At 42.2% G+C, this 27,680-nt stretch overlaps 1 protein-coding gene across 2 annotated transcripts in view; it reads left to right on the top strand.

The window, feature by feature from the left end:
* The window catches only part of LOC126175757 (pyridine nucleotide-disulfide oxidoreductase domain-containing protein 2-like), a 188,603-nt gene that overhangs the window by 69,239 nt on the left and 91,684 nt on the right, over positions 1–27,680 (top strand). For both annotated transcript variants that reach the window (XM_049922724.1, XM_049922725.1), the window contains exon 6: positions 6,014–6,155. In XM_049922724.1, coding sequence (XP_049778681.1) covers positions 6,014–6,155 — 142 coding nt within the window. The remainder of the gene's footprint in view (positions 1–6,013; positions 6,156–27,680) is intronic.

The following is a 27,680-nucleotide window of genomic DNA, read 5'->3' as shown; positions in this document are numbered from 1 at the left end:
ATACATGTGTAAGTTATATAATAGGTGTACATTTTTAATAAGCTTTTTCATATAATGGTTATGCCAGATGTGATAGGCACTACTGTCACTAATGCCACCTACTGGCAAAACTGTTTACCTTGTACCATGGTCACCTGCCTGTGTGAGTTTGGGCACAGATGGTATTATTGAATAGAATAGAAAATGACAAGATACTTTGTATTGATTTTGTACATTTTTCGACTTCACTGCATCGTTGCAGTGTATGCGTTTTAATATCTTATCTTGTACTATATGTTTAATACTACAGATTTGATGATGGAATTCTCCCGAAGCATGTCATGATATAATAAAAAAATTATTTTGGTCTCCATGACATATGTATTACCATTTAGTGCCAAAGGCAGTCACACACCTCCTGGGAGGCTTTTTGTCTAAAGTGATAAAACACTTCCTTTTGAAGATGTCTTATGCAAAAACTACTTCAAAATTGTGAGTATTTATGCTGTGCAACTGTGGAACTCCATTGAAAGCCTTCTGGAAACCAAGAAATTTTCATTTTGATGACTCTGTATGCCACGCAGTCTTCATGTGGGCCTTCTTAACAGTTGTAACTGTCTGCACTCTCTTTCAGTTACATCAGATGCTCATTATCATTCCACAAAACTTGAACTAACTGTTGCTAAAAGTGTTAAATCTTCAAGTTTAACACATATTTCGGACAACACAACAACACATATAAGTCACTGAGTAAGTTGACCTGTGTACAAGTCGGCATTCGATTAAACACTGAGTCGCTGCTCGGCTGGCCGCTTAGGTGGCGCAGCTGCTGCATGGCTGGCAGACAGCGCCGCACGTAGAGGACGTGCGTAATTGCGTGGCGGCACTTTGAATAATCGGCGAGTCACAACACTTTTCCCCCCTTTGAAATCGTTGCACTGGTCTTGATGGAGGTGTCCTGGAGATGGCTAACGTCCATAGGCGTTGTTTGACTCGCCGTAAAGTCTCGAGGAGGAGGCTTCCCGTACGGACGGAAGTGTCCCTGATGATAACGGGTCGAGATGACAGGAGACGTAGGGGTCGAATCTGCTGGGGCCCCATGCACCAATCTGCCCGTTGCGGCAAGTCCAGTTGATATGACAGGAGACATGGGCGATGTGTTGGCGTCCGTTGGAGGAGGAGGCGAGTAGATGTACTCTGACAGAGGATGGTCCTCTGGTTCCTGCATGGGCACGTCTCCTGGTGGCGTCCGTTCTGGTGCTGGCATCTCGATGATGGTGAGAGGGCTGCGTTGTGAGTATTGAGAGATGCCAAGATCCCGAACATCAGTTAGAGCCAAAGGTGGTGTGGCGGCATTTGGAACAGGCGTTGCTGGCGTTGCTGGCACCCGAGGCTGAAGCTGGTCTGAATGACACACTGCAACACCCGTGTCCATCTGGATTTCATACAGGCGTCTGCCATGGTGTCGTAAAATGCAGCCCGTGGTCCATTTTGGCCGCCTGCCATATCCCCGTACCAAGACGAGGTCGTCGTCGGTGAACCGGCCAAGTGAAAGCACCCACGGCCATGAGGTGGGAGGCCGCAGAAGATGAAGTAGCGTGCGGGGCTGTCGGCCATGTAAGAGCTCAGCCGGGCTGCGATCGCCCATCGGCGTGAAACGGTAAGACGCCAGGAACTGGAGAAGCGCATCATCAGCAGCAGAAAAAGTCAGAAGTTTCCGCATCTGAGCCTTAAATGTGCGGACCAGTCGTTCAGCCTCACCGTTGGATTGTGGATGGAGTGGCGGGGCCAGGACATGCGTAACGCTGTGATGAGCACAAAAATCCGCAAAGTTGGAAGAGGCAAATTGCGGACCATTATCAGTAACAAGAGTAGAGGGGAGGCCTTCCAAAAAAAAATGTGGGCGAGAGCACTGGTGGTTGCCGTGGTGGTAAGTGACGTGCAACGGACAATGAAAGGAAAGTTAGAGTAGGCGTCAATTATGAGGGGCCAATAAGTACCTAAAAAGGGTCCCACAAAGTCAGCATGAATGCGCTCCCAGGGCTTCTCAGGCAAAGGCCACGGTGACAAAGATGACTTTGGGGCAGCAGCCTGTGACGCACAATGGCCGCAGGCAGAGTCGATGCCAGGCCAGTACACATGACGGCGTGCCAGAGATTTTGTGCGAGACACACCCCAGTGCCCCTGGTGAAGGAGGCGCAAGATTGAAGCACGCAAAGACGCAGGTACCACAACACGTGGCGAAGCATTGTCAGTGGAGAGGAGGATAACACCATCCCTAGCCGTGAGGCGGTAGCGCAAAGTGTAGTAGTTCCGCAACGGATCAGAAGTCTTAGTGGACGGGCGATCTGGCCAACCCTTCTGAATACAGTGTAAAACCCGGGAGAGGGTAGGGTCAGCAGCCGCCAGCCTGTCCCCAGTGATGGGGAACCCGTCCACAACCCGCTGCTCGGCAACATCCAGGTGGAAACACAAAAGTTCGCCCCTATCGAATGTCAGATCAGGACCCATGGGAAGGCGAGACAGAGCATCAGCATTCGCATGTTGAGCCGTTAGCCGGAAATGAATCTCATAATTGAAACAGGACAAGTAAAGAGCCCAACGCTGGAGGCGGTGTGCAGCCTTGTCGGGAAGTGACATTGATGGATGAAACAAGGAAACAAGTGGTTTGTGATCTGTAACAAGATGAAATTTTGAGCCATAGAGAAAAACACCAAACTTATGAAGAGCATAAATAATGGCCAAAGCTTCTTTCTCAATTTGAGAATACTTCTGTTGGGTATCCGTGAGCGTTTTGGAGGCATAAGCGATGGGTTGTACCGAACCATCAGAAAAACGGTGCGCAAGGACTGCACCGACCCCGTATTGAGAGGCGTCTGTGGCAGGAACAAGATGTTGGCCAGGTCGATAAGTAGCCAGGCACGGGGCCTGTTTCAGCATAGTCTTTAATTTCTGGAAAGCCGCATCACATGACGCGGACCAGTGAAAAGGCACATTTTTATGCAACAGGTGATGCAACGGCTGAGCCACCGACATTGCAGACGGTAAAAACTTGTGATAGTATGCGATTTTCCCCAAGAAGGCCTGCAGTTCCTTAACAGATGTAGGGCGAGGAAGGGCATCGATCACAGCAACAGTGTGTTGAAGCGGTCGAATACCATCCCGAGAGAGTTGAAACTCCAAGTACGTGATAGATGCCTGAAAAATTTTGATTTCTGAAGATTACACTTAAGACCGGCAGTCTTTAAGACATGAAAAAGTGTGCAGAGATTTTGAAGTTGTTCTTCAGTGGTGGAGCCAGTGACAACAATGTCGTCCATGTAATTGATACACCCCGGGACGGGGAGCAATAATTGTTCCAAGAATCGCTGAAAGAGAGCAGGGGCGCTAGCAACCCCGAATGGCAAGCGTTGGTATTGATAGAGGCCGAAAGGCGTGTTAAGGACCAGAAACTGCCGGGAAGCAGCGTCGAGAGGAAGTTGATGATAAGCTTCCGATAGGTCAATTTTAGAAAAATACTGTCCTCCAGCGAGTTTAGTGAACAGTTCTTCAGGACGGGGCATAGGGTAAGTGTCGATGAGGCATTGAGCACTTACAGTGGCTTTGAAATCGCCACAGAGACGAATATCACCATTGGGCTTAGCAACTACAACGACAGGAGAGGACCACTCACTGGAAGTGACAGGAAGCAAGACCCCTGAAGCAGTGAGATGATCCAACTCCCATTTTACCCGATCATGAAGGGCCACACGAATCGGCCGAGCCCGAAAAAACTTAGGCCGAGCAGTGGGTTTGAGTGTGATATGAGCTTCAAAGTCGTTTGCACGGCCTAACCCAGGAGAAAAAAGGGACGAAAATGTCGTCGACAAGGAATCCAGTTGAGCATAAGGAATAGCGTCAGAGACAATATTGACAGAGTCATCTATGGAGAACCCAAAAACGCGAAAGGCATCGAAACCAAAAAGATTTTCTGCGTTGCTCTGGCCGACCACAAATATGGGAACAGTGCGAATGATGGATTTGTAAGATACCTCAGCATTAAACTGTCCCAAGAGAGAAATCTTCTGTTTATTGTACATCCGTAATTGCCGAGTGACAGGGGACAGGAGTGGTGAACCCAGCTGAAGATACGTCTGAGAATTAATTATAGTGGCAGCAGAACCGGTATCCACTTGCATGCGAACATCTCGACCAAGGATTTGGACAGTGAGGAATAACTTCCCTGAAAGGGAAGAAGTGCAATTGACAGACAACACAGAATCAGAATCAGCGTCATGTTCATGAACATCGATTATGCGGTCGGATTTACAAACGGAAGACACATGACCTTTCTTTTTGCAATTGTGACACACAGCCCAACGTTGGGGACAATCCTCGCGTGAATGTTTCGTAAAACACCGCGGACATGAAGGAAGTTGCCGGGAATTTTGCTGCAGTTTCTTAGTGGGTTGTTTACGGCTAGGCCGAGGCTGCGCGTGGGAGCATACTGCGGCCACGTCGGCCGGCGGGGACACGCCGCACGCGTCGTCAACAGCGCACAGAGGTTTTATTTCCCCGACGTCGCCCCACATTTCTATTTGCACCCCAGCAGCGCGAGAAATTTCAAAAGACTGCGCAATGGAGAGAACTTCATCTAGAGTCGGATTCGCCAACTGAAGGGCACGTTGCCGAACTTCTTTGTCGGGCGCCGACCGGATAATAGCATCCCGTACCATGGAATTGGCATAGGATTCTTTGTGAACGTCAGTAACAAATTGACACTTTCGACTGAGGGCGTGAAGTTCAGCAGCCCAAGCGCGATAGGACTGATTTGGTTGTTTTTGACAACGATAAAAGGCAACACGAGAGGCTACCACATGCGTTTGCTTTTGAAAATAGACAGACAGAAGGGAGCACATTTCAGCAAAGGACAAAGACGCAGGATCCTTCAAAGGAACCAATTGCGACAACAACCGATAGATTTGAGGTGAAATCCAGGAAAGGAACAGAGACTTACATGGTTGTTCGTCCGTGACATGAAATGCCAAGAAGCGCTGTGGAAGACATTTTTCATAATCAGACCAGTCTTCCACCGTCTCGTCGTAAGGTGGAAAAGGAGGTACAGCCAACGATGAGAAACGCCCCGCATTTGACGCTGCGATGAAATCGCGAATCGCCGCTGTTAGAAGCATTTGTTGTTCAAGGAGATTTTGCAAGAGCTGCTCGACAGTAGCCATGGAACCCTGTGAGTCAACGGTGAAAAGGAAAAATCCACTACCTCGTCACCAATTGTTAAATCTTCAAGTTTAACACATATTTCGGACAACACAACAACACATATAAGTCACTGAGTAAGTTGACCTGTGTACAAGTCGGCATTCGATTAAACACTGAGTCTCAGTCTAGCGGCCACTGCTCGGCTGGCCGCTTGGGTGGCGCAGCTGCTGCATGGCTGGCAGACAGCGTCGCACGTAGAGGACGTGCGTAATTGCGTGGCGGCACTTTGAATAATCGGCGAGTCACAACAAAAAGTCATCCATTTCTCTTGAATATTCAATATAGAATCTTGCTAAAGAGAAATTAGAACAGATAAAACTTGCTAAAAGCTGAAACTTAGTGCTGAAAAGGAGAAAATACCTATGAGTTGAGAAAGGTATACATTTTACAACATATGAATGGAATGCATAATTGTTCCCATACACCTCACATATCTTTATCTTCTCTCAGAAAGAACCAAAATATATTTCATCTTAAATATATTTCAACATCTTTTATTTATTTATTTCATGTGCATTTAAAAAGAAAATATGCTTCAGCAGCTTTCTGAAAGTCTAAAATTTATTTTGCATTTTAGTTGTTCTTCCCATATTTGATTAAATGGAACCATTTTCTCTCTAAACATACTTTTTACTTGATTTCAAATTTCAAAGGCTTTTTATTTATATCTTATCTCTTAAATATGTATAATTGTCTCTGATATCTTTCCATTTATCAAGAACATCTTACAGTTGAATTTTATTCCTGCAATGAATTATAAGCATTTTATTATTGCTAGGTATGTTTTGATTCATCACATGCTTGGCCAAGTGAATGGGAAAATTGGTGCTTGGGGCTACCCAAGAGGGGGCATGGGAGCTGTCTCAGAGTCTCTGGCATCTGCAGCGAAGTCATATGGTGCTGAAATCTTTACTTCTCAGGTACTATGTAGTGCATTAACACACTGATAATTTCTTAGAATGCTTTTACAATTTTTTTTTTAGTTTTCTATATTATTCTATATAATATATCTAAAAAGAAAGATGATGAGACTTACCAAACAAAAGCACTGGCAGGTCGATAGATACACAAACAAACACAAACATACACACAAAATTCAAGCTTTTGCTACAAACGGTTGCTTCATCAGGAAAGTGGGAAGGAGAGGGAAAGACGAAAGGATGTGGGTTTTAAGGGAGAGGGTAAGGAGTCATTCCAATCCCGGGAACGGAAAGACTTACCTTAGGGGGAAAAAAGGACAGGTATACACTCGCACACACACACATATCCATCCGCATATACACAGACACAAGCAGACATTTGTAAAGGCAAAGAGTTTGGGCAGAGACGTCAGTCGAGGCGGAAGTACAGAGGCAAAGATGTTGTTGAAAGACAGGTGAGGTATGAGCGGCGGCAAATTTAAATTAGAAATTAGCGGAGATTGAGGCCTGGCGGATAGCGAGAAGAGAGGATATGCTGAAGGGCAAGTTCCCATCTCCGGAGTTCTGACAGGTTGGTGTTAGCGGGAAGTATCCAGATAACCCGGACGGTGTAACTTCCTTTCACGCCGATCATCTGCCAGCCTACCTAAAACCTCTTTCCTCATTACCTTAGCCAGCTTCATCCTGACCCTCAACTTCTTCACTTTCGAAGGCCAGACATACCAACAATTAAAGGGAACAGCCGTGGGTACCAGGATGGCCCCCTCGTATGCCAACCTATTCATGGGTCGCTTAGAGGAAGCCTTCTTGGTTACCCAGCCCTGCCAACCCAAAGTTTGGTACAGATTTATTGATGACATTTTCATGATCTGGACTCACAGTGAAGAAGAACTCCAGAATTTCCTCTCCAACCTCAACTCCTTTGGTTCCATCAGATTCACCTGGTCCTACTCTAAATCCCATGTCACTTTCCTTGACGTTGACCTCCACCTGTCCAATGGCCAGCTTCACATGTCCGTCCACATCAAACCCACCAACAAGCAACAGTACCTCCATTATGACAACTGCCACCCATTCCACATCAAACGGTCCCTTCCCTACAGCTTAGGTCTTCATGGCAAATGAATCTGCTCCAGTCCGGAATCCTTGAACCATTACACCAACAACCTGAAAACAGCTTTCGCATCCCGTAACTACCCTCCCGACCTGGTACAGAAGCAAATAACCAGAGCCACTTCCTCATCTCCTCAAACCCGGAACCTCCCACAGAAGAACCCCAAAAGTGCCCCACTTGTGACAGTATACTTTCCGGGACTGGATCAGATTCTGAATGTGGCTCTCCAGCAGGGATATGACTTCCTCAAATCCTGCCCTGAAATGAGATCCATCCTTCATGAAATCCTCCCCACTCCACCTAGAGTGTCTTTCCGCCGTCCACCTAACCTTCATAACTTCTTAGTTCATCCCTATGAAATCCCCAAACCACCCTCTGGCTCCTACCCTTGTAACCACCCCCGGTGTAAAACCTGTCCCATGCACCCTCCCACCACCACCTACTCCAGTCCTGTAACCCAGAAGGTGTACACGATCAAAGGCAGAGCCACGTGTGAAAGCACCCACGTGATTTACCAACTGACCTGCCTACACTGTGAAGCTTTCTATGTGGGAATGACCAGCAACAAACTGTCCATTCGCATGAATGGACACAGGCAGACAGTGTTTGTTGGTAATGAGGATCACCCTGTGGCTAAACATGCCTTGGTGCACGGCCAGCACATCTTGGCACAGTGTTACACCGTCCGGGTTATCTGGATACTTCCCACTAACACCAACCTGTCAGAACTCTGGAGATGGGAACTTGCTCTTTAGCATATCCTCTCTTCTTGCTATCCGCCAGGCCTCAATCTCCGCTAATTTCTAATTTCAATTTGCCGCCGCTCATACCTCACCTGTCTTTCAACAACATCTTTGCCTCTGTACTTCCGCCTCGACTGACATCTCTGACCAAACTCTTTGCCTTTACAAATGTCTGCTTGTGTCTGTGTATATGCGGATGGATATGTGTGTGTGTGCGAGTGTATACCTGTCCTTTTTTCCCCTAAGGTAAGTCTTTCCATTCCCGGGATTGGAATGACTCCTTACCCTCTCCCTTAAAACCTACATCCTTTCGTCTTTCCCTCTCCTTCCCTCTTTCCTGACGAAGCAACCGTTTGTTGTGAAAGCTTGAATTTTGTGTGTATGTTTGTGTTTGTTTGTGTGTCTATCGACCTGCCAGCGCTTTTGTTTGGTAAGTCTCATCATCTTTCTTTTTAGATATATTTTTTCCCACGTGGAATGTTTCCCTCTATTATATTTATTCTGTATAATGGTAGATGTTATGAAATTTTGACCTAGAAATATTCTTACATGTTCTATCTGGTATGCAACAACTTCAGTGATAATGTTTTCTCTGCAAATCAAATGTATCATCTACACTAAATGAATAACACTTTCTTTTCCTTTCTCTAATAATTTTTAAGAACTGCATCATACTAATGCAGTCAGAACATGAATTTTCTATTGGAGAAATATGGCTATTAAATATTTCAGGTGTTTTTTTATCTCTCTTACCTGGTTTCCATTAGTAAAGCAATATTTGGTTTAGTCCTATTTCCCAAATTAAATTTATCAGTGTCGTCTTCAATTTCTTTATTGATTGTTCTATTATGGCATGATCTACTAATGATGGTCAGTCAGTTATTCATGATTTTCTAATTATTTCTTACCTTAAGGTAACCCCTTCCTACTGCAGTGAAGTAACAGTATTTTCCTATCTCACAAAATGTAGAAACATAAATGAAACAGCCACATCATATACACCGCTACCAAACTGAGGCTAACCACATAGCCACTAAAAATGTTGTACACCTCGACACTGACTTTGAAAGCTACTTCAGTACCTATCTTGTGTGATTTGTTTGTTTCCATCCTGGACCATCTCCTCTGGATTATGCAGGTGACAATTGTCCCTCCAGTATATGCTTAGTTCTTGCAGCCCTCCCAAACTAAACCTCAGCTTGTACCCTCTCCAAACACCTAACCTCACCCTTTTGTGTCTTCTTATTTTGCACACCATTTGTCCACTATCTAGACCTTGTGATATATCTCTTTCTGTGCCCCCTTTCCTCCTGCAAATACCCTCCTCCTCCCCCCCCCCCCCTCTCTCTCTCTCTCTCTCTGTGTGTGTGTGTGTGTGTGTGTGTGTGTGTGTGTGTGTGTGTGTGTGTGTGTGTGTGTAATTGTTACCTGTTCAGACCTCATATTTCTGTTGCTGCTGATAGCCATCTATCATCCCTCCTGCCTCCTATTACCTATGCATCTTTTTGTTGCCCTAACATTTTACCCTTTCTAAGTAGACATATTTCCTTCCTCTCACATCTGTTAGCCTGCACTCCCACCCATAAAGAGTGAGGATCACTTCAGTCACAAGCAAGTGTATTTCAATGTCTATAAGGTTGTGTGTACTTAAACTGAAAACACAGCTGTAGCTCAAAAGCCACTGTGCTATTCAATGTGTCCATGTGCTGCACATCAATCCATTACAGGTGAATGGTGTCTACCTTCATTTTTGCTAATTTTTTGATTGAAGGAAACCAGCATGCACCAGCAGTTTGAAAATCATGTAAACTTTGTTTACCTTGTAGTCTTCTTTTAGCAGTATGTGAGGGAAAAAAGTCACCTTCACACTATCTAATGTATTATACCAACAATTGTAATGGCCTATAATTACTTTGAAAAACCCACTGGTCTTTCATTAACATCATAAAATTGCTGTTTTTATCTAATATTTCAACAGCAACATACAGGCAACTTTACACAGATTACTAGCTGCTGTCTAGGTACTGGTAAAGTTAAAACTCATTTAATGTGAACGTTAGTGTCTACTGTTACTATAAATTCTGCTAAGTTATAGAACAAGCAGATAATAAGCTATACTCTTGTTTTGATTATTTGGGGATTTACAATTTTCTATGTGGTGTCATCCCCTGGCACCTTCTTAAAGATTTTTGTATCAGAATGTAACTTATTTTTCAACCACAGACAGGGATAAAAGAGTAAAGTCATATAGCATGATTGGCTGGAAACCACGAAGGGGCAGGATCAGGCACCTAATTGGAAAGGTCTTTCCTAAGTCTTGTGCACACTAGCATCTAGGTTTGTGTATCTGATCTGAGTAGGTTACTGTAATTTGTGTGTGTGCGCGTGTGTGTGTGTGTGTGTGTGTGTGTGTGTGTGTTAGTGTTTGTACATACTGTAGTGACACATTTGCAATGTGCAATGATGACAGAAGGGAGAGGGTGAAACCTAGTGCACACACATGGCCTTCTCCTCTCAAATAGCACCAATGAGACCACCAAGCTTGACATCCCCAATCGATGGATAGTTCACCATTGGCAGAGTCATATGCCCTCATTCAGTGAGACACTGTGAGGAAGTTTGGAATTTAATCCAGGAAATTGGTGCAAAATCTGGTGATCAGGAATTTTATGCCACAAGCCCACCTCCCCTTTCCTGGAAAGACAAATGGAAAATTGGCAACAGCACAGGATGTACCTAGGTGGTTACCCATCCAATTGCTGCCCATGCCTGGCATAGTTTAACTTTGTTGATATGACAGGAACTCGTATATTCAATGAAGCAAGGCTGTTGGCCAAACAGGGACGAATGGGCTATATGGAAATTATTTCTACTTTTAGTACTGTGGTTGTGAATCCCATATTTTTTCTTATATTCACATCAATATTTATAACAAAAACATATGGGAGTAAATGTATTGGAATAAAGTATGAGACACATATAATCCCTGAAACAGTTTTAGAAAGATGTTTGGATCTAAACTTCACATAACCTTCTTACTGTACATGTCTGTGGAGTAAACATTTTTTAGCTATATTTTACAAGAAGAATATGCCATATTATTGAGTGCAAATAATGCCAGAAATCCTGCCTATATATCAGTATAATGAGAGATATTTCTAAGTGCGTAGTAGGTAGGTTGGACAATATAATGAAAAGGATAGAAAAAGACTGTTGGAAAGGCCTTTGTCAAAAATAGACAGCACACACACACACACACACACACACACACACACACGTGCAAACACAACTCACACACATCTGATCACAGTCTCCGGAGTTGGAGCCAGACTGTGGGGAGCAGCACATTATGGAAGAGACAACCACGTGAGGGTAACGAGGAGGCTGGGGTGGAGAGGGGGAGGAATAGCAGAGTAGGGGTGGGGGACGGGAAAGTGCTGCTAGGAGTGTGCAGGGATAAGGTGGAGAGTAGGGCAGCTGGGTGCAATCAGGTGGTTAGACAGAGAGTGGAAGAGAGTGGGAGGTAGTGGAGAAAGAGAGAAGTAAAAAAGACACGGTGCATTGGTGGAATGAGGACTGTGTAGTGCTGGAATGGGAATGGGCTAGATGGATAAAGACAATAACTAATCTTTGTTAGTGATTGGAATGGGAATGGGCTAGATGGGAAAGAACAATGATTAACCTTCGTTAGGCACTTTCCTTACCCATCTATCCCATGCCCATTCCAGCACTACACAGCACTCATTCCACTAATGCACCCAGTCTTTTTACTTCTTTCCTTTTCTGCTAACCCTCTCCCGCCCTCCCTTCCTCCCCCTCTCTCTTCCCTGCCCACTGTCTAACCTCCTGACTGCACTTACAAGGGAATGGTCAGACTTGTCATGCCGAAACATGTATTGCTTTTTTTAGCACTGTTATTTAACTGTGCAAAAGGTCCGTATGCAAAATTGCAGCTGCTGACATGAACTGGAAGTCACCTAAAAAAAAATCACGAACATGGCTGTGTTTCCTGGTTGGCGCTTGCAGTGACGGCTGACCACCCCTGGAAATGGCGAGTCGCGAGCGTTGTGCGCATGGTCGGTAAGTGCGGCCGTCTTATTGCGGCGTTCACTAAAGAGGAATATCGCTGCACGGTTTTGGTGGAAAGGGGAGCGAATATTCATTTCTGTGGCATGCACGTCCTTTTAATTTCTGGTACGTATTTCGAAACATACCGTCCTGAAACTGGTTAGAGATGTGAAAGATGTTCTGTACATGTTCATCTATACTCCGCAAGCCACTTTATGGTGAACATTCAACCTCCCCTCACAGGTGATGGCGAACCCTGTAAATATTTTGCTGCTTGCCATGGAGATATACCACAGACACCAAATGAAGCAATCAACAGAAAACATGCGTGAAGACTATGTGTTGTACGACATGGTTGTTAAACTTCTAGACGGGCATGTAAATGGCGCAGACATGTGACTAGAAACAACTGAAACACTCGATATTGCAGACTGTGAATCTACAGACGGCGAAGACACCGACGAAAGTTGCACTCATGAAGACTCTTTGAGTGATAGTGCCATGTATCATCATCAATTATCTCCAAAAGTAACGCCAGCAACTACAATTACCTTATCAGACAAAGAAAAAGCGGTGACGTATTGGTTGAACGAAAGTGGTAAGAAATGCCTACGTCTCAGTACTGTTCAAAATAAGTATCGCTTTGTCCGTTCTGAACATGAATTGTATAGATGGAAGTCGCTGGACGACGTAAGAGTCGACTGGAAATTGCGACGGAGATAAATGCGTGACTTTTTGAGCTATTTACCAATGCCAGACAACAGTCATTTAGTGTCAGCAATACAACTTTGCGTGATTGGGCGTTAGAGATTGCTAACGCGATAGGCACTAAAGAATTTACAGCTTCTCAAAGTTGGATTAGTCATTGAAAAGATCACATAAAATTGTGTCAAGAAAAATAACAAAATTTTTATCGAGAAACAGGTCAGAAAATGAAGTTATACAAATCGAAATGATAGAAGCTTTTCTTACGAATGCAAAGAATAAGATTGGTAGTTTTAGTGAATCGTTAGTGTTCAATGCAGATTAGTCAAGTTTTCAAAAAGAAATGTGTGCGAAAATAACACTGTCATTCAAAGGGGAAAAACATATTGAGGCGATTGCGCAGTCCACGACTGCACTCACCCTTTCATACACTATAATACCCATAATTAGTCTGGATGGTTCATTGCTGCCTAAACTATATGTGTGTCTTCAAGAATCAACTGGACGTTTTGGACCATGTGGCAAAAGAACAATGTTCTACGCAAACAATCTTGTGGTAGACGCATCGAAGTCTGGAAAAATGGGAAATGAAAACGTTACACTTTTCATGCGTCATGCTTTTCTTCCGTTCTGCGGGAACAAATCTCTTCTTCTTCTAGATTCGTGGTCAGGTCATAAAGGGTCTGATTCATTAAAAGCTGTATTTCGAGCCCACCCTGAGAAAGAAGTAGAGATACTTCAGATTCCACCCGGCACGACGAACGTAATTCAACCCTTAGACAGAGAATTTTTCCATAAGTGGAAGGCATTTTACAGAATAACAGAGAAAAGTATTGTGTGCAGATCACTGCAATTTCCTGTCTATCACCGTGACAATATTCCCAAGCTGCAATCAGTAGTACATCATCAATTTTACTCCCCACGGTTTCAGAAGTTGATTAAATATGCGTGGCACTCCTTGAAATATACTGATACTATGACTAATTCATTCCTAACACCAGCCCAGTTTGTCTACGGACATCTAACAACGTCTGTGACTGGCAGGGCTGTCATATGTCGTCTTTGTTTGTATGTTCTTGGTGCACAAAAAACCTATTTTTTGAACATTGTATCAATATTACCCATTTTTGCGGTAATTACAAGAAATAAAATTTGGACGTGTTCTAAACCGTATATTTATTTGTGTTTATTTCATAGCTATTTGGAAAGAATGTTGTAGATAACATATCAGCCATATTCATATTTGTCAACTAATGCTTAATTGTCATATGATCGCTTTAATTGGGGGAATCAGCTCTCTCACTGCTGTGGCAAGAGAGCGGCGCGTAGCTAATGCCACCTTGTCCCTAGATGGCGTTGGTATAACGTAGCTAGAGAGGTCAGGGTTGTACAAGAGGCAGTTATAAGCGCGGAAACCATGCGACAATAATGCCTTACTTCATAAAATTATTTACAGACTTCCAGGTCATGTCAGCAGCCAAAATTCTGCATACAGACTTCTTGCAATGTTAACTCACAGTGGTAAAAAAAGCAACACAGGTTTCGACATGACAAGTCTGACCATTCCCTTGTTAGTTGTCTTACTCTCCACCTCCTTTGCACGCTCCCAGCAGTACTTTACAGTCCCCCACCACTACCCTGCTATCCCTCCCCTCCCCTGCCCCAGCCTCCTCCTTACCTCCACCCATTTGCCTCTCCCATAATGTGCTGCTGTTCACAGTCTGGCTCCAGCTGTCAGGGACTGCGGTCGTTTGTGTGAATTTTATTTGCATGAGTGTGTGTGTGTGTGTGTGTGTGTGTGTGTGTGTGTGTGTGTGTGTGTGTGTGTGTGTGTGTGTGCTGTCTATTTTTGACAAAGGCCTGCCTTGCTGGCCAAAAGCTAACTTTCTGACTGTCTTGTTGTTGTGCCTTCCTGCGATTCAGCATCTTCACTATATAGTGAGTAGCAACTATCATTTTCATTATATTGTTACATTCCATCCTGGATTTTTCCATTGTTTGGCAGGTAGATTTGAGCTTTTTGCTAAACTTATCACCATTTGCTGGTGCCTCTTCAGTCTGTTATCAACCTGGATGTCTACTGTTCTAATGCAAGAACACTGTAATTTATTTCACAAGCAGTACACACACATGGAAGACAATTAACAATACATGAGTGGGTGAGAGCCATGCACTCTGTTCTATATAAACTTTAGTGCCAATAGGGGAGTGCAGCCGGCAGGCTGTGGCACACAACTGCTGTCATATTAGCAGGCCAGATGGCCTCTAGTGGCTGAATCACATACAACTATGAAGAGCCCCACACACAAAATTGCTAGTTACAGCACTCTCCTTCCCTTGCAAAAAAGTGAACAATGTGCTCATTTCTATTTCTTCTGTGGTTGGCATAGGTTGTTGAATCATGTGACACGCTGCCACTGGCATGTGGGGTTGGAAGTGGCGTCAGCACAGACAAGTTCGGCCCCCTGTCACCCTGTGAGAGGCCATATGGTATGACAGGCATTACTGACACAGCTTACGGTCCACATTCCATGGAAGGAGGTTGTGGTGAAGGAGGCGGAATAGCTGGCACGGACTGCGATGGGGGTGGCAGGGGCAGAGGCACCAGCTGTGACAACTTGGGACATGGGGTCCTGCTGTGCACCCCCCCCCCCACCCCCCACCCAGCTGAAGGGGGCACATACATGAGAGGAGATAGTTGTGAAGATATCAGCACTGGCAGCGGAGAAGGCAAGGGCATTAGCCATGATGAAGGAGATGGCCAGGTGGACGAAGAGTGTGGGAGTGGCAGAGGTCATAGCTGGTCTACCTATCATGATGCTCTCCTCTCAGCCATGTGGATGACACAGAGGCAACAGCCATGAGTACTCTCAATTACCCGGCAGCCATAACTGTGAACCCAGACAGCTGTGCCACGATAGAAGTGTTGCGGCACCATTTCCAGCAGATGGCCTGATATCTGGGCAGAAGGCTTGGCATCAGCCAAGACAGATGTGGCAGAGTCTGGTACTGACAACCATACAACAACTCTACTGGACTCTTATCACCAACAGGGATGAACCTATAAGAACTGAGTGTCCAGTTTAAAGCTACTTCCAGTGATACATCTAAAACATATTTTTTCATCTGAGTCCTAAATGTTCATACTAGTTATTTTGCTTCCCCATTTGATTGAGAGTGGAAAGGAGGAGCCATTACATGGCGAACACCACTTTTTTTATAAAGATTTTCAGATTCCTGAGATATGGACTGGAGTTGTTACCTATAACTAGCTTGTATGGAAGGCCTTCCATTGCAATAATTTTTGACAAAGTTGAAATGGTTGCTTCCATTGAAGCAGACAGACAACAAACCACATACGGGAACTTAGAATAAGCATCAGTTACAACAAGTCAGTAGAAATTCGAAAACAGCCTCTCAAAATCTACATGAATTTGCTCCCAAGGCTGCCGAGGATCTGGCCATGGTGACAAAGAAGCACATGAGTGTATGTGCCTGATGAGTGGCAAGAACTTGTGCTATTTCCCCATCAATGCCTGGACAAAAAATGAGTCTGCATGCTAATGCTTTTGTACATGATGCACCCCAGTGGTTCAAATGGTGTAAAATAATTTCTCAAAGAATCAGAAGCATGGCCCAGAGGTTTGTCTAGTCACCCATGCTGCACCAAAGAAACAACTTTACTTAGAACAGGATCAGTGGCTGCAATTTTAGTGATAGTAATAGGAAAACCATCAACAACATTTTGAGCTTCCATGTCTAAATGAAGCCATAGTAATTCCTCTTTATCAGACTTTGGAACCCGAACAGTCGGCAAATGCAATAAGGTGTCAGCATTTGCCTATTGTGCCATAGGTCAAAAACGTTTCTCATAACTGTATCACAACAGGAAAAGAGCCCACCACTGTAAGCAATGTGTGACTTTGTATGGCAAGGATGCCAAAGAGCCAAAAATAGATGCCAGTGGTTTGAGTTTGTCATCAACTGAAACTTAGGCCCATATAGAAAAACGTGATTTTTTTTTATAGCATACATAATCAGAAAAGTCTCTTTCTCTATCTGAGATTAATACTGTTGCACTGAATTCAAAAATCTGGAGGCATATGGAGTAGGGTGTTCAGATCCATTTGCATACTTATGAGCAAGTGTGGCACCAAAGCCAAACTGAGACGCGTCCATCGCTAACACATGTGCTGGCCCGGCTGAAGAGGGACCAAGCAAGAGGCTGACTGCAGCCAAAATTTCAACTACATTAATGCCCAGTCACAAGCTGAGGACCAATGGGAAGGAACACCTTAATGTAATAATGCTTGGAGTGGTTGTCTCACAGTAGCAGCATCCAATATGAATTTGTGGTAGTACGCAGCAAGCAACACTTCAAAACCCAAATAAATAATGGATAGTTGAAAAAACTGTGTCTTGTCCAAATTGCAAGTTAAACCTGTAGACTATAAGATTGAAAACAGAGCATGAAGGAACTGCACATGTTCCTTCATAGAGGCACCAGACATTACTGTGTCATCTAAATAGTTTATGCAGTCTGGAACTGATGCAATAAGTTGCTCTAAAAAGCATTGAAAAATAACTGTTGCACTTGCTACAGCAAAAGGCTATCACTGGTATTCATAACAACCATATGGGGTATTGATAACTAGAAGGCTTTTAGCTTCCTCATCAAGCACAGCTCTAAAGATGCCTTTGCCAAAGAAAACTTTGAAAAATTATAGCCTCCCTCCCAATAATTTTTCTATCAGCTCGTCAGGGCTCAGCAAAGAATGGGTACAGTGTCAATAACTGATTGTGGATTTTTTTTAAAAAAAAAAAAAAAAAAAAAAAAAAAACCCACAGTGGAAGTGTATCTTACTGGTATTTTTTTTACTATCTCCAGTGGTTTGACCATTCACTGGAAGAAAAAGGGCAAATAACATTGTTGTTGTTGTTGTGGTGGTGGTCTTCAGTCCAGAGACTGGTTTGATGCAGTCCTCCATGCTACTCTATCCTGCGCAAGTTTCTTCATCTCCAAGTAGCTACTGCAACCTACATCCTTCTGAATCTGCTTAGTGTATTCATCTCTTGGTTTCCCTGTATGGTTTTTACCCTCCATGCTGCCCTCCAATACTAAACTGGTGACCCATTGAGGCCTCAGAACATGTCATACCAACCAATCCCTTCTTCTAGTCAAGTTTTGCCACAAATTCCTCTTCTCCCGTTATACTCAGTACCTCCGTATTAGTTACATTATCTACCCATCTAATCTTCAGCATTCTTCTGTTTCACCACATTTCAAGAGCTTCTATTCTCTTTTTGTCTAAACTAGTTATCATCCATGTTTCACTTCCATACATGGCTACACTCCATACAAATACTTTCAGAAATGGCTTTCTGACCCTTACTTCTCTTCTTCAGAAACGTTTTCCTTGCCATTGCCAGTCTACATTTTATATCCTCTCAACATCGACCATCATCAGTTATTTTGCTCACCAAATAGCAAAACTCATCTACTACTTTAAGTGTCTCATTTCCTAATCTAATTCCCTCAGCATCACCTACTTTAATATGACTACATTTCATTATCCTTGTTTTGCTTTTGTTATATCCTCCTTTCAGGACACGGTCTATTCTGTTCAACTGCTCTTCCAGGTGTTTTGCTGTCTCTGACAGAATTACAGTGTCATCAGCAAACCACATAGTTTATATTTCTTCTCCATGGATTTTAATACCTACTTCAAATTTTTCTTTAGTTTCCTTTACTGCTTGCTCAGTATACTGATTGAATAACATTGGGGATACAACCCTGACTCACTCCCTTCCCAACCAATGCTTCCCTTTCATGCCCTCGGCTCTTATAACTGCCATCTGTTTCTGTACAAATTGTAAATAGCCTTTTGCTCCCTGTATTTGAACCCTGCCACCTTAAGAATTTGAAGGGGAGTATTCCAGTCAACATTGTCAAAAGCCTTCACTAAGTCTACAAATGCTAGAAATGTAGGTTTGCCTTTCCTTAACTTATCTTCTAAGATGTCATAGGGTCATTATTGCCTTAGTCTACAAATGCAAGAAATGTAGGTTTGCCTTTCCTTAACTTATCTTCTAAGATAAGTCCTAGGATCAGTATTGCCACATGTGTTCCAACATTTCTCTGGAATCCAAACTGATCCTCCCTGAGGTCGGCTTCTACCAGTCACAAATAACATTAAGGGTTGAAAATGATCTAATTCTGCTTTTACTTGATCCCCTAAAGTTAATGGTATGGCGTGGGCCTTGAGAAAAGGGTGGCAGGTAGAATGTTTCATTGCATCATGAGCCTGAAATTCTGTTGTTATGGAACTTTATCAGAAACCAAATGAACTTCATCATCAATAGAGATTCCAAACAGTTAAAAGCATCCAAACCAAACAGATTTTCAGTGTAAGCATTGTCCACAACTAGGAATGTTAGTGATCAAACCACAGCCTTGCAAGTCACAAGTGCAGAAAACTGTCCAACAATGGGAATCAGTTGTTTTTTATAACTCAACAGACACTGGAGTCAGAGGGGGCAGAACCCAAATCCACATAAGTCTGAGAATTCACCAATGTCTCTGCTGCACCCATGTCCATCTGCATTCTCAACGGTTAGTTAAACACATGTACTTCAATATATAACTTGCTATGCAACACCGTCACTGCTGATACACTGTTCACAGTCATGTTTGTCTCATCCTCACTCAGATTTGGAAAGGAGTTACATACAGAAATATTGTGTCCTTTCTTGTGGCATCTATTACACATTGCCCAGTGCTTGGGACATGCAGTCCATTTGTGTTGAATGAAGCAGTATGGGCATGAAGGCAGTGGAGCACGAAGGTGTCACTTAAGTGTTGTGGGCAGTTTTTGTCGCAGACAGTGAGTACCTATACAATGCCGAGATATCTCTGGACTGCTGCAAAGGCATCTACATTCCCTAGCAAGCTGACTAAAGGCAGGGAGGGATGATAGGAACTGATTTCTTTAACTTCAGACCAGTCTTCTATCTGATTACTTGCAACCCATGAAACTTCATATTACTAACTTATGTTCAATACTTCTGTAAGTGAAGGATTTTTGCACTCTAGAGCCCACTCTCAAACTTACCTGCCAGAAGCAAAATGTATGATTGCATCATGAACCACCTGACCTGTATAAGATTCCTTGTGAACATTTGTCACAAAATTACAATGGCAGTTAAGTCCATGTAGTTCTTCTGCCCATACTCTGTATGACTGTTTCGGCTGATTTTGGCAGTGATAAAACTCCATACAAGCAGCAATAATGTGAATACATTTACAGTGATAGGTAGAAAGTAACTCACACAGCCGATCAAAAGAAAGGCTTGCAGGTTCTTGTAAGGGGTGATCTGACACAGCAGCTGATACATGCAAGGTGAAATCCATGACCAAAAAAAAGGGCCTTGCACAAGTTTATGTCTGTTACCCGAAATGCTGGAAATGTTGCCACAGGCATGTTTCATAAGCATTACAGTCTACTGCTGCATCATCATATGCAGGGAATGGTGCCAGATATGTTGTTTGTGGGGTCGCAGATTGTGCCATTGTAATCATTAAACTGGAAATAGCAACTGTCAGCACCTGCTGACACAAGTGGTCAGTGGAGCCTTGCATTCCAACCTGTATAGACATTAGTTCCATCAGGAAGCACAGCTGGCAGGCAGTGTGAACTATGAAGAGGCGCACAGACAAAATTAGTAGTTAGAGCACCTACAAATTTTGCACACAGGGATTCATGTAGTGTATGCTCATTGATGTCTGCTTCTAGTATGTGTTAATCTTCTTTGTGATCTAGTTGTGAACCTGTTCTCATTATTCTCGTGGCTGCTTCTGATGTAGATTAGTCATGAACTTTGAGTATGGATATAAAACTGAAACTTCAAGAGGAAGACAGCAAGTGGAATGCATCCAGCAAATAATTGAGGATGTAGGTTGAAAATGCTAGCTTGAGATGAAAAGATCAGCACAGGTGAACACTTACGGTGGGCCGCATGAAACCAGTCAGAAGACTGGCAGGGGGGAAAAAATAAAAGAAACCACTACAGGTTTCTGCAATATTGCTTGTAGTGCATCTTGATTAAACCAAACCCCCTGTATTAAATGGAACTCTTTTCCTGGTACATGTATTTTTGATCCCAAAATTTTGAGATATTTTTCAACCTCCTATGTATCACTTCCTTGATGACCATGAAGATAAAATGAGACTAGTTATAGCATGCACAGAGATATTTAAGCAGTCATTTTTCTATTCTCCATTGCAATTGGAACAGGAAGAAACCCTAACTGTGGTATAATGGTGAGACTCTCTGCCATGCTCTTCACAGTGGTTTGCAACATATGAGTCTAAAGGTAAAAGTTATCCACCCTTTCTCTTGGTATCCACTGTAATTGTTCCTTATTCATAGTGAAGGTAAATGAAAACAGAAGGTCAAAAAAATAAAAAATAAATGAAATGAAGAAAAGAAGAAAGCCCAAATATTGAAGCAGACGGAAAAAGTTTTATGTCTCACAAAATAAAACAAAATCCAAGTGTTGTACTGTAACATCTATGAAATATTTGTAATTGCTCTAACTACACAGTCCAGTCACATTAATGTGACTACCACCTATGTTTGACATTGACATACAATAACCAATCACAGATGGCATTTAACAGCACTAGCAGTGAGGGTCAATGTGGAAAACAGTGCAGTCAGTATCATAATGTGGAAATGGATTTACCTGACATCCAAAAGGACAAGATCATTGACTTTCAAGTCAAGGGTGGAAACATCACTAAAATGGCTAAGTTTGTAAACTATTCATGTACTGTCTTGGCAAAATATACCACGCCTGTCAAAATGGCACTATCCAAAACCAGCACAGCAGCAACCATGATGCAACACAAGCCATAGATGATAGGGGTGAGTGATGGCTATGGAGATATGTATGGTTGAATGGACATGCAACTGTTGAGCAACTGACTGCCCAGATGAACCAGGGGGCTACCAACAGTGTCTCAACAACTGTTCTGCTAATGTTGCTGTGTATGAGCCTCCTCAGCAGGCACCTGGCTTGTGCACCCATGCTGACTGCTGTTCATTGCCAATTGAAGGCTTGATTTGCATGCCATTACCACAACTGGATATCTACTGAGTGGTGACAGGTGGCCTTTACAGATGAATTACATTTTGTGCTCCATCAGTCAGATGCTCATTGCAACATCAGAAGTGTCTAGGCCGGAGGATGGAATTTTACAGTCTAGGGAATGTTTTCATGGCATTACTGGTGATTTTGTCATTCTAGAAGGCACAATGGATCAAGAAAAGTACATTTCTATCCTTGGGAACCATGTTCACCCTTACCTGCAGTTTGGAACAGTGGTGTCTACCAGTAGGATAATTCAACATGTCACACAGCCCCATACTCCCATGGACACCAAACTTTCTGAATTTAAACCCAATCGAGAATCTGTGGGACCACCTGAATCACACTGTATGTGTCATGGATCCTCAACAGAGAGACCTAGAACAGCTGGCCACAGTATTGGAGTTGGCATGGCTCCATATCCCTGTGGGTAACTTCCAAAGTCTCATAGACTCTCCATCTTTCAGCTGTCCAGACAGCAAAAGGTGGTTATTCAGGCTTTTGCCAAGTGATAACATTAATGTGACTGGACAGTGTACATGGTGAATATACTGTACAATCTGACAACCATTCTGCATCTATACACTGCCTATAACTGTGTGTCTCCAATGCACTTTCTGGCTACCCATATGTACCCATCTTCCAACCCCCACTAAAACAGAGTTTTTTATCATACTATCAAAAGACTGCAGTTTCAACAACAAAATTGAAATCAATTAAAATGTAGAAAATATTAAAAACACCTTTATGAGCATGCTTTCACACATATTGAAACTGCATATTTCAGTTAGGTATCACACCAATCAGTTCCTGAGAAATGATTAACTGTATTTTTTCATTTTCTATAATTATGATAAACAAAGGCAACATGAAATGGAAACTGCCTGGGATGTAATTAACTCTGAGAGGGTCAACAAAAAATACACACAAAAACAAATGAAATAGAAAATATGAAAGTGAGTAACATAACAATTACAGACAAAACAAAAATTGACAACATTCTGTATAATAACTACATAGATACACTGGAAAACCTAAAGCACACAAACAATAACCAAGGAGCTCATCAGACCACAGTGAAAGATAAGCCATGCCACTCAGTATTTCTGAAACCAGTATCAAAACAGGAAGTGACAAAGTTATAAAGAAAGCTTAAGAGAAAATAGTGTGCTGGACATGATGAAGTATCAGACTACCTAATCAAGCAGGTGGCTGTGGACATAATTACACCACTGTTGGACATTGTCAACTGCTCATTCCAAGAAGGAATATTTCCTGATCAACTTAATTAATTAAAGTAGTACCAGTATACAAAAATGGAAAAAATGATGAGCCTAATAATTATAGACCAGTATCCTTGTTATCGGGCTTCTCCAAAATATTAGAAATGCTCATGGTCAACAGACTTACTGCTTACCTGGAACAGCATAATACACTAACTCACCAAAGCATGGATACCAGGGAGGGAAATCAACAGAAACAGCAACTGAATCATTAACAGAATTTATTGTACAGGTCTTAGACAACCAGATGGTAGTGTCTGGGTTTTTTCTTGACTTACCTGAAGCACTTGACACAATTAATCATGCAGTCCTACTAAAGAAACTAGAGTATACTGGTATTTGTGGACAAGCAGCAGACTGGATACATCATATCTCAGAAACAGGAGGCAATATGTGACCACTGACTACTCAAACAGATCAGAAGTTATAAGTATTAAGTATGGTGTACCTCAAGGACCTCTTACAAGACCTATCCTCTTCAGTTTATTTGTAAATAATGTACAGGTGTGAAAATGAAAATAAGACACTGTACGCAGATGATATGACTGTGCTAAATTTTTCCAACAACTTAGAAGCAATTGAAAAAAACCCTTTCATGTCAGTCAGTAATACAGCATAATGGCTCATGGACAGTGCATTGATTATTAATCTGAAAAAAAAACTATGAACATGGTTGTCAACATGAAACAAGAGGAAGAACACATAGATTTTTTCTAGGTGAAAAAGATCTGGAAGAAGAAATGTCAGTTAAGTTTTTAGACATAACAATAGAGAGTGAGCTAAATTGGAAGCAGCAGATAAATACTGTATCCAACAAGCTAAGCTCAGTGATACTTGTAATGAAACAATTGGTTCAATACGCACATTAAGACCTCTTGTACACTGTATATCATTGACTCTTTGAACAATACATGCAATATGGTATCACAGTATGGGAGAACTCAACCATCACCAGAATGAAAAGAATATTCACACTTCAGAAGAAGACATTCAAATTATATTGAAAAAGAAGCAATGAGAATCTTGTAGAAACTGTTTCAAAGAACATAATATTTTGATGTTTCTGTTACTGTATATATTCAAGACCATTATGACTGCATGACAAGATGCCACATAACTGGAGACCAGTGAGAGTGTTCATTCTCATAACATGAAGAATAAAAAACAACTATGGTGCATTTCACACAGACTCCAAATTTTTTTTAAAAGGACCTAAATATGCTGGTATAAAATTCATACTGTGAGTGATAAACATCACATAAAATATTAAAAGAAACTAGAATTACAAATTAGTGTAAGAAACTAAGCTACTCATGTACAATATAGGATTCACAAAAATGTATTTTTAGCTCTGGTGTAAATCAGTTAGCATTATGTCACACTCTGTAAACTATTGTATGTTATTTCTGTGAAGCATATTATATGTATATTGTCTAGAAGTAATCAAAATGATGTGTCCTATATTACAAGTACATGTCTGTATAAAAGGTAATTTATGGAACCAAGGAAAATCACAATCACTTTATCTCTCTGTAATGTTATGTGTGCCACATCACTTTGAATCAATCTTCCATTGCCTTTTCATGTGGCGAATTTGAATCTCGTGTTATCATAATAAATTTAAACCATTAATGATCACCTCATGAAGCAGCTAAAACAGTTTTAATAAGGTTACACAGACTTAACTGGAGAATCATTGTGGTGGAGACTTTGATGCTGATTTTTTATCTGATAGTACTGACTGAGGACACCTAGAGTTGTTGATGTCCATATTTGGACTATTTTACACAGTAAAATACCCTACAATGACTGGAGGACACAGTGCAACAGCTTTTGGCAATCTGTTTTGAGACCCAACAACTTACAGTGATTTAGCTGTAAATCAGGAGTCAGTGGTTTATCTGATCAGCATAGTTAGCTGTTAAAAATAAAATTTACTGGTGAGAGAGTTACAGATCATAGAAGAAACTTATTGTATTGCAGAATCATAAACATTGAATTTATGACAGTGCATTGAGAGAAATTATGGGAAGAACTCAGGGAAGAAATTTATAAACCAGACAATGTTGATTGAAAATTTAACTCTCTCTTGAACATATTTCTGTGGTACTTTCAGTTTCCCTCCTAGCCAAATATGGGTGAAACTGAACAGAAGCAAGGATAAGAGGTGGATAAATCATTGGAATATACACTACTGGTCATTAAAATTGCAACACCACGAAGATGACATGCTACAGATGTGAAATTTAACTGACAGGAAGAAGATGCTGTGATATGCAAATGATTAGCTTTTCAGAGCATTCACACAAGGTTGGTGTTGGTGGTGACACCTACAATGTACTGACATGAGGAAAGTTTCCAACCAATTTCTCATACACAAAAAGCAGTTGTCCAGCATTTCCTGGTGAATGATGCCTTGTGTAAGGAGGAGAAATGCGTAACATCACATTTTCGACTTTGATAAAGGTCGGATTGTAGCCTATCACAATTGTGGTTTATCATATCGCAACATTGCTGCTCACGTTGGTCAAGATCCAATGACTTTTAGCAGAATATGGAATCGGTGGGTTCAGGAGGGTAATACAGAATGCCGTGCTGCATCCCAACGGCCTCGTATCACTAGCAGTCAAGATGACAGTCATCTTATCCACATGGCTGTAACGGATCGTGCAGCCATGTCTCGATCCCTGAGTCAACAGATGGGGACGTTTTCAAGACAACAACCATCTGCGCTAACAGTTCGACGATGTTTACAGCTACATGGACTATCAGCTTGGAGACCATGGCTGCGGTTACCCTTGATGCTGCATCACAGACAGGAGCACCTGCGATGGTGTACTCAACGCCGAACCTGGGTGCACGAATGGCAAAACTTCATTTTTTCGGATGAATCCAGGTTCTGTTTACAGCATCAAGATGGTCACATCCGTGTTTGGTGACATCGCGGTGAACACACATTGGAAGCGTGTATTCATCATTGCCATACTGGCGTATCACCAAGCGTGATGGTATGGGGTGCCATTGGTTACACGTCTTGGTCACCTCCTGTTTGCATTGACGGCACTTTGAACAGTGGACGTTACATTTCAGATGTGTTACAACCCGTGGCTCTACCCTTCATTCGATCCCTGTGAAACCCTACATTTCAGCAGGATAATGCACAACCGCATGTTGCAGGTCCTGTAAGGTTCTGTATCCGGAGGATACAGAAAATGTTCAACTGCTGCCCTGGACAGCACATTCTCCAGATCTCTCACCAATTGAAAACGTCTGGTCAATGGTGGCTGAGCAACTGGCTCGTCACAATACGCCAGTCATTACTCTTGATGAACTGTGGTATTGTGTTGAAGCTGCATAGATAGCTGTACCTGTACATGTCATCCAAGCTTTGTTTGACTCAATGCCCAGGCATATCAAGGCCGTTATTACGGCCAGAGGTGGATCTTCTGGGTACTGATTTCTCAGGATCTATGCACCCAAATTGTGTGAAAATGTAATCACATGTCAGTTCTAGTATAATATATTTGTCCAATGAAAACCCGTTTATCATCTGCATTTACTCCTGGTGTAGCAATTTTAATGGCCAGTAGTGCAAGTATGTTGTGCTAGGAAGAGGGAGCTCTATGTAATTCAGAGAACAAACAGTGATCAGGATTTGAAAATCCTTTACTACCAATCAAAAAATAAAACTCTTCTATTACGCTCAAAAATAAAACATTCCAAGAAAAGACAGAAATTATTTGGAACTTTATTAAACAAGAAATAAACAAAATACTGACCCAAATGAAACTGAGCCCCAGAAAATAGCTCTGGCAAAATTAGTGACACTTTCAAATTATTTGCCACTAAACTCAATGATTACTTCATCACGGTGAGAAAATACAGATGCTTCAGATTTACTCTATCCTGTGCAAGCTTCTTCATCTCCCAGTACTTGCTGCAGCCTACATCCTGGTGTAGCAATTTTAATGGCCAGTAGTGCAAGTATGTTGTGCTAGGAAGAGGGAGCTCTATGTAATTCAGAGAACAAACAGTGATCAGGATTTGAAAATCCTTTACTACCAATCAAAAAATAAAACTCTTCTATTATGCTCAAAAATAAAACATTCCAAGAAAAGACAGGAATTATTTGGAACTTTATTAAACAAGAAATAAACAAAATACTGACCCAAATGAAACTGAGCCCCAGAAAATAGCTCTGGCAAAATTAGTGACACTTTCAAATTATTTACCACTAAACTCAATGATTACTTCATCACGGTGAGAAAATACAGATGCTTCAGATTTACTTGTGCAGACACTACATGCATCACTAACAGACATTACTTTAAAAAATACAGCCCCATGGAAGATTACAGAATCCATTAGATCATTAAAAAGTATTGTAGAGATGACATTATGTAACAGCTTAAGCTGCTGTATAATTATTAAATTAAACAGCAGCTTAAAGTGTTAAATTGT

The sequence above is a fragment of the Schistocerca cancellata genome, chromosome 3 (genome assembly GCF_023864275.1).
Source record: "Schistocerca cancellata isolate TAMUIC-IGC-003103 chromosome 3, iqSchCanc2.1, whole genome shotgun sequence".
NCBI lineage: Eukaryota > Metazoa > Arthropoda > Insecta > Orthoptera > Acrididae > Schistocerca > Schistocerca cancellata.
The sequence above is the reverse complement of the archived record's forward strand: the minus strand, read 5'-3'. Positions and strand labels throughout refer to the sequence as shown.